This window comes from Leptinotarsa decemlineata, unplaced genomic scaffold, assembly GCF_025532065.1.
Source record: "Leptinotarsa decemlineata unplaced genomic scaffold, Ldec_3_MD MMD2_tig00004307_RagTag_RagTag, whole genome shotgun sequence".
Taxonomy (NCBI): Eukaryota; Metazoa; Arthropoda; class Insecta; order Coleoptera; family Chrysomelidae; genus Leptinotarsa; species Leptinotarsa decemlineata.
In genome coordinates, this window is record NW_027412606.1 from 20,235,848 (window position 1) to 20,243,705 (window position 7,858).

A 7,858-nucleotide genomic window follows, 5' to 3' on the forward strand; every position below is an offset into this window, starting at 1 on the left:
TCGGAAATAATCCTGCCATATTCATTCAAGCATATTCTATGAATATTCTAAAGACATGTATATATTCCAAGAATGATCTATGAATATTTGGAACAAGATTCTTCTGATCTTTTATTAATTATTTAGTTCCAACTTAAATTGTGCTTAAGCCATCCCTGAACGCGCTCTGTCAATTCATTTATTGCTTTCCAACTCCTACATCTGTAAACCTTTAGGTTTCTTCAACGAATTTCCAGAATTCCAGAAACATCGCCCCTTTCCCTTATCGGTCGACATGTGACGATTAAAAATTCCCAGAAAGAACCGAGAGAGGTACAACGCTTTCCGAGATTGTCGTCCGAAGTAGTGAAACCTGACTGGCTTTTCTTTCTCCTACTAAGATTTAGTCTCTTCATTTTTCAATTTATCCACGACGCTCGAATAATTTCGGCGTTTGTATTTTTCCAAGTTAATAGGTAAAAGAAGGTGAATTTTCATATATTAGTGGTACATTGTGCATAGTGTGTCTTGAAGAAGGAAACGTTTTGTAAGTAATTTAAACACAGACTATCTTATGAGAAGCATTTTGCCAACGCCCAATGTTACTTGTATGTCCTACGATTTTGAGAGATGGTAGCTGCTAAGGATTGTAAATATATTTAGTTAACGAACTGATTCAGCGTCAATTTATTTAAAAAACCAGCAACCTACAAGGAATCCAGTCCACTAATATCGAAGTTGATTATAACTCCCCCGTGTTCGAGAAAGGGCAATTAAACCCATCCCGATCATATGGTCCTTTAGAGCCGGATGCTGAACAGTTCGTTCTTCGATTAATGTTGCAGAAACAACATTGCTTGTTTTCGATTATTCGGATTTCCTAGTTGTATTACAAAAAATACAATTTCCAAGTTCCAGTTCCAATAGAGGATATCGTCAACTGAAAGGTAACGATTCGCTCCAGAAAACATTTCCGCCGCGCGCAGCGTAGTGTTAACATTCAAAAACTCTTGTATAAATTCATATTTGCCGTTTCAATTTGCTGCCGATTATTTCTTCTTACAGGTTGACTTAGTTTAAGATATTGTTGTGCGTTTCTTATGTATCCAAAAAGAAAGAAATCTTTGTTTTGGCATTTGCTCTGTCCTATTAGAGTCGGCTTTATTTGAAATAATTTGATTGAGTCCTTCTAGGAACGGTTCTGAAAAGAGTTGATTCTTTTTTTTTCGTCAAAAAAATTAATTTAAAGTAATCAATTTCACACTCCAGGGCCGTATTGAAAATTTCGCAGCCCTTTCTTCCCGTAGCGATTTATTTATGAAATAAAATTTTAAATGAAGTTCGACTATACCAGTTTGATTTGCTGTACATTTTTGATTTATCGCATATTTGATCTACTGCATATTTGATTTTTTCCATGCAATTTTGTTGATACATTGTTTAGTGATATTTTTCGCTCACTGATATTTTGATTGAGTTGATTTATGTCCTATGTTCTAGTGCGGTTATTGCATTGTGTAAAAACTTTACGAGGTTCCAACGTTAGCAAGAACATTTACGCTAATTTTTCAGTGTCAAAAAAGTTTGTGCCGTAAGTAAAAATTTAAATCTACGTCGCGAAAGGCAGAGCATAGTGTTCGTCCATAGAATCCTGCGTGGTTCTTTCCATTTTAGAATAGTTGTACCATTTAGACTATAGACAACTTTACGATTTCTTAATTCAAAACACACAATGCAGTCCTTAAAGAAACAAAGAAAAAATGCTAAAGCCGCGATTACACGAACCCAAACTTGGGCTACTCAGAATTTAGAGTCCGAAAATGATTTGTTTCTCCTTCAAACTAAATTAGATAATTTAGAAAGTGAAATTACTAAGTATATCAGTGCTCAGGATGAAATTGAGGAATTAGACTTAGAAAAATCTGATACAGAAGATAGAGATAGTTTACAAAATAATTTTGATTTATCCTTTGCAAGTTTTAGAAAAAAGATTCACAGTTTAACCATTCCTTCCACCTCTCTGTCTCCCCTTTCCATTCCAAATAGTGTTCAATCCGTACCTGCCTTCAATGAACAAGGTGGACGAGTAAAACTTCCTGAAATTTCCATACCCCAATTTGAGGATGATTATGCAAAATGGGCGCCGTTTTATCAATTGTTTACTGCTTTGATAAAAAATAACAATTCCTTAACTGATGTTCAAAGATTAATTTATTTGCGTTCTTATATGAAAGGAGAGCCTTTGTGTCTCATTGAGTCACTTGAAATCACAAATGAAAATTTCCAAATTGCAATAAATATTTTAGAAAAAAGGTACGAAAATAATTTAGCTATTATAAATTCACATTTGAATTCTATAATGGATTGTCCGAACATTACAAAATGTACTTCTTCCTCCCTCAGAGACTTTTTAGTAAATATTCGAAAATACTTCGATGCCTTGAAAAATTTGAAATGCCCAATTGAACATTGGGATTTAATTATTCTTAATGCTGTCATGAAAAAGTTAGATTACGGTACTAAAAAGGAGTATCAGTCCAGTAGAGATTTAAAAATGGATCCTACTTTAAAGTATTTTTTTCAAATCATTGAGGCCAGATGCAGTGCTTTAGAATCCTTGACTCCTTCCTCTCATTCCGCGTCGCATAAATTAAAATCAGAAAAGTTCTCAAGGACAGGTTCAAAAACCGCGTTACATGTAAATGATAGTTTCCCGACCAGTAAAGGTCGAATTTGTTGGTTCTGTAAGGTCCCTGATCATGATATTTATAAATGTTATGAATTTTCCAAAATTAGTACTGATGAAAAATACAGTTTTCTTAGGTCCTTGGCCCTCTGTTTCAACTGTCTGGGTGGCAAACACCTGCTGACCAAGTGTAAGTCTAAAAGTTGTACCCTATGTGGTAGAAAACACCACACACTACTTCACAGAAACTCTTCCCAAGGTAATGTTCCAAAAAATTCCCAAAATTCGAATAATAGTCCGAGAGATAGTCTCAGGCCTCAAGGTAGTACGGGGGCAATTCCAAAATTGATTCAAACCACAAGTCCCTGTCAAAATTGGCGTTCTTCTCCCCTTAATCCTCCCACTCCAAATGCTGACAATACGGCGCACTTCCGAGCCCTTAAGCCCGAACCTCAGGCAATTACTCCGGCATCTTCGATGCCATCCGCACTTCTTGTTGGTAAAGAAGATCATGAAATTCTATTAGCCACAGCCGTAGTAGATGTTCTTTCCGAAAACGGTTATCCCGTTAAAGCTAGGCTGATTCTAGACAACGGCAGTCAATGTTCCTTCGCTTCTGAAAAATTCGTAAGAAAATTGAATGATAAAACTTACGACAATCAAATTGTCTGTTTCTAACAAAATGTTAGATATTGTTATCTGTTTCAATGCTCGTGAGAATTTTAGGCTCAAAGTGTCTTGTGCAATACTCCCGGTAATCACTTCCAAATTACCTAGAATTCCGCTAAACAAAAATAGCTTGAATATTCCGTCAGAATTTAGACTTGCTGATCCAGAATTTCACATTCCATCCGATGTGGACCTTCTCCTGGGCGCTGACGCCTATTACGACATTTCACTGCCACAAATCCACAGGCTAGGTCCCAAACTTCCTACCCTTCAGCTGACGAGGCTCGGCTGGATTATTGGAGGACAATTGCCTCCTCAGAGGGTTCCGAAACAAGGCAAGGTTTCACTCCTTTGCCAAAATGCCTGCGAATCCACAGATTCATTAGGTGAAATTCTTTCTAGATTCTGGGAAGTTGAAGAGCTTCCAAAGTCTAAGTTCTTATTAGCAGACGGAGAGCTTGCTGAACAAATTTTTATTCAAACGCATGTGCGTCTCAAAGATGGTACGTTCCAAGTAGATTTTCCTTTCGAATGCCCCACTGAGAAGATTCCTCTTGGGGATTCCTTCCATATTGCAAAAATGCGATTTACCAATTTAGAGAAACGGCTCCAAAATAATCAAGAATTATTTTCCACTTATAAAAATTTCATTGATGAATATGTGTCATTGAAACATGCCACATATGTTCCATTTAATCCCACCGACAAATCCACTGAGATAAAATATTTCCTTCCGCATCACTGCGTTATCAAGGAGTCCAGTGAAACCACGAAACTCAGAGTAGTTTTCGATGGCTCCACTAAAACTTCTACTGGATTTTCTTTGAATGATCTTCTACACAAGGGTTATCAAGTACAGCCAGACTTGTAAGATATATTTTGCCGTTTCCGTCAGCATTCTTATGTCCTGACCTGTGACATTGAGAAAATGTACCGCCACGTTAAAATGAATCCATCGCAAAGACATCTCCAGAACATCCTGTGGAGAAACTCCCCCCAAGAAGAGCTAAAATGCATTCAACTTTCCACCGTGACTTATGGAGTCACTTCCTCCTCTTTTTTAGCAACTAGAGTTCTGAAGGAGCTCGCTTCCAATTGTAAAGGTTTCCCGTTAGCCAAAGGGGCATTATTGAAACAGACGTACGTGGACGATGTGCTCCATGGCACAGACTCCCTTTCCGAGTTAGAAGATTCTCATCATCAACTCAATAGTTTGTTAAATTCTGCAGGTTTTAAACTGCACAAGTGGTCATCCAATTCTTCACAGTTCAGAGAAAAATATTGTGAAGATCCTGATCCAATCCAATACGAAACCAAAATGGAAGACAACCCTAGCAAGGTGTTAGGTTTATCTTGGAATCCCTGTTCTGACAACTTAGCCGTTTCTTTACCGAAAATTTCTTGCAATAATACCCCTTCTAAGCGCAAGGCGTTATCAATCACTGCTCAAATGTTTGACCCGGTAGGCTTTCTGGGCCCGTTCATAGTTCTTGCTAAAATTTTCCTGCAAAAACTTTGGTTAGCAAAAATTTCCTGGGACGAACCGCTCCCTGTTGAATTGTTCCAAGAATGAAAGGGATTTATCGATTCAATTGAATCCCTAAAATTTCTTAAAATTCCTCTATGTTTATTTTCCTCAAAGTCCATTGTACAAATCCAAATTCACGGGTTTGCTGACAGCAGCGAACGTGCTTACGGTGCCTGTTTGTACTTCAGAACTACTTATTCCGACGATACCGTCGCATCTCTCTTAGTCACTTCCAAATCCAGAGTAGCACCGCTGAAAACTGTTTCAATTCCTCGTCTGGAATTGTGTGCGATGGTATTGCTCAACAAACTAGCAAAAAGGGTTATCCAAATCTTTGTCGAAAACTTAGTTTTCGAATCTGTAAATTTGTGGACTGATTCGCAGGTAGCTCTGCACTGGATTCAGTCCCATCCATCCCGTTGGCACACCTTCGTGGCCAACCGAGTGTCCCAAATTCAAACTTCTCTGCCACAAGCTCAATGGAGACACGTTCGTTCTTCTAAAAATCCCGCTGACTTACTTTCTAGGGGAGTATTAGCTCTTGATCTCCTGAATTCAGAATTGTGGTGACACGGTCCTGATTTCCTCTCCGAAATAAATTCAGAATTGTCTAAATTTATCTTGAAACCCCCTCCAAGTGCTATACCTGAGCAGAAGACAAACAAGCTACAAGTGCTAGTGACAAGTACTCAAGTTAAAGACGAATTTTGGAATGAAATATTCCAGAGATTCTCTTCCTTTAACAAATTACTACACTCAGTAGCATATGTTTCACGTTTTTTATCCAACTCTAAAAATAAGGAGACCAAGTTGTTCGGTCCTTTATCCATATCTGAGATAAATTCTGCCTTATGCTGGTCCTTCGCAATTTACAGTCCCAATATTTTTCTAAAGAAATTTCCGCGTTAAAATCTTCGAAATCAATTTCTGACAAAAGTATATTAGCTCTCAATCCCTTCCTGAATGAGCAAGGTCTAATTTGCGTCGGAGGGCGTTTGCGTCACGCAGACGTCCCTGAACCCCAAAAACACCCCATACTTCTCCCTGCAAAAAATGCTGTAGTGTCCCTCCTACTCAAAAGGGAGCATATCCGGTTGGGTCACGCTGGTGCCCAAACTGTCCTTGCTAATGTTTGCAATATTGGCCTCTGAATGGAATCAGGGAAGTAAAGAGAGTAATTCATGAATGCATGAATTGTTTCCGTTTCCGAGCCGTAGCAGCTCAACAGATTATGTCCGATTTACCTCCTGATCGAGTCACTCTTTCTAGACCTTCTGAGAAGGTAGGAGTAGACTACGGTGGTCCTTTCTCAATAAAGTCCTCGCGCCTCAGAAAGGCACCGACTATTAAATGTTACATGGCTGTCTTCGTGTGTATGGCTACCAAGGCTGTGCATTTGGAGTTAGTCTCCTCCTTGTCCACCGAAGCGTTTCTCTCAACCCTAAAACGTTTCATATCCCGTAGAGGAATTCCCGCTGTAATCCACAGCGACAACGCTACAAACTACGTAGGTGCAAGAAATCACCTTCGAGAATTGCGCGAATTTTTCGCCAAGTCCCAACTGTCCGAATCCTTGAAGGTTTTCGCATCCGAAACTGGGTTTGAATGGAAATTCATACCGCCTCGCAGTCATCATTGGGGAGGTCTGTGGGAAGCTGCAGTGAAGGGAGCCAAGCAGCACCTTTATCGCATTATTGGAAATTCTCAGTTCACCTTCGAAGAGTTCAGTACTGTACTGGCTCAAATTGAAGCCATCCTAAATTCTAGACCGTTATGTCCCATTTCGAGTGATCCGCGGGATTCAGGAGTCCTGACTCCTGGCCACTTCCTAATAGGTCGTGGCTTAACCTCTTATCCTGAATTAGATACTACCCACTTGCCCGAAAATAGACTTACATTCTGGCAGAGGTGTTCCCAGATATAACAGTTTTTTTTGGAAAAGATGGACTGTCGAATACCTCAACCGGTTGCAAAATCGACCAAAATGGCTGTCTCCTTCCAAAAATTTAGAAATTAATGAGTTAGTTTTATTAAAGGAAGATAATGTCCCACCACTGAAGTGGCCGTTGGCCCGAATTGTGGAAATCATTCCTAGCTCTGACCAAAGGGTCCGTGCCGTGAAACTTCGCTCCCAAGAAGGTGTCTTCGTCAGGCCTATCAGTAAGGTCTGCCCTCTGCCTAGTGCAACTCAGCCAGTGTAACGCGTTCTCTGCGTTAGTTACTTGGCGTCATTAGGTTCTTTTTTTTTTTTCGTTTGATTTCGCGGTTGTGTTTTGATGGCATTTCCTCACTTTGACTTGTTGAACTCTCTGAGATTTCAACGGGGCGGGAATATGTTGGAAACACAGTTTCCAACAAGCTTCTTCTGATCTTTTATTAATTATTAAGTTCCAACTTAAATTGTGCTTAAGCCATCCCTGAACGCGCTCTGTCAATTCATTTATTGCTTTCCAACTCCTACATCTGTAATCCTTCAGGTTCCTTCAACGAATTCCCAGAATTCCAGAAACATCGCCCCTTTCCCTTATCGGTCGACATGTGGCGATTAAAAATTTCCAGAAAGAACCGAGAGAGGTACAACGCTTTCCGAGATTGTCCTCCGAGGTAGTGAAACCTAACTGGCTTTTCTTTCTCCTACTAAGATTTAGTCTCTTCATTTTTCAATTTATCCACGACGCTCGAATAATTTCGGCGTTTGTATGTTTCCAAGTTAATAAATAAAAGAAGGTGAATTTGCATATATTAGTGGTATATTGTGCATAGTGTGTCTTGAAGAAGGAAACGTTTTGTAAGTAATTTAAACACAGACTATCTTATGAGAAGCATTTTGCCAACGCCCAATGTTACTTGTATGTCCCACGATTTTGTGAGATGGTAGCTGCTAAGGATTGTAAATATATTCAGTTAACGAACTGATTCAGCGTCAATTTACTCAAAAAACCAACAACCTACAAGGAATCCAGTCCACTAATATCGAAGTTGATTATAACTCTCCC

The 7,858-nt window shown here is 39.2% G+C and overlaps 2 protein-coding genes across 2 annotated transcripts; both read left to right on the plus strand.

Moving 5' to 3' along the window:
- Positions 1 to 3,347: 3,347 nt before the first annotated feature.
- LOC141484016 (uncharacterized) lies at positions 3,348 to 4,205 on the plus strand. Its single transcript, XM_074179154.1, has one exon. The coding sequence runs from the start codon at positions 3,348 to 3,350 to the stop codon at positions 4,203 to 4,205; it is 858 nt and encodes a 285-aa protein (XP_074035255.1).
- A 75-nt stretch (positions 4,206 to 4,280) lies between these two features.
- Positions 4,281 to 4,907, plus strand: LOC141484017 (uncharacterized). Its single transcript, XM_074179156.1, has one exon. The coding sequence runs from the start codon at positions 4,281 to 4,283 to the stop codon at positions 4,905 to 4,907; it is 627 nt and encodes a 208-aa protein (XP_074035257.1).
- Positions 4,908 to 7,858: the final 2,951 nt, after the last annotated feature.

What these genes read in the sequence shown, in the direction of transcription:
- LOC141484017 (XM_074179156.1), top strand. Translation starts at nt 4,281, where the DNA reads ATGAATCCATCGCAAAGACATCTCCAGAACATCCTGTGGAGAAACTCC.
- LOC141484016 (XM_074179154.1), top strand. Translation starts at nt 3,348, where the DNA reads ATGTTAGATATTGTTATCTGTTTCAATGCTCGTGAGAATTTTAGGCTC.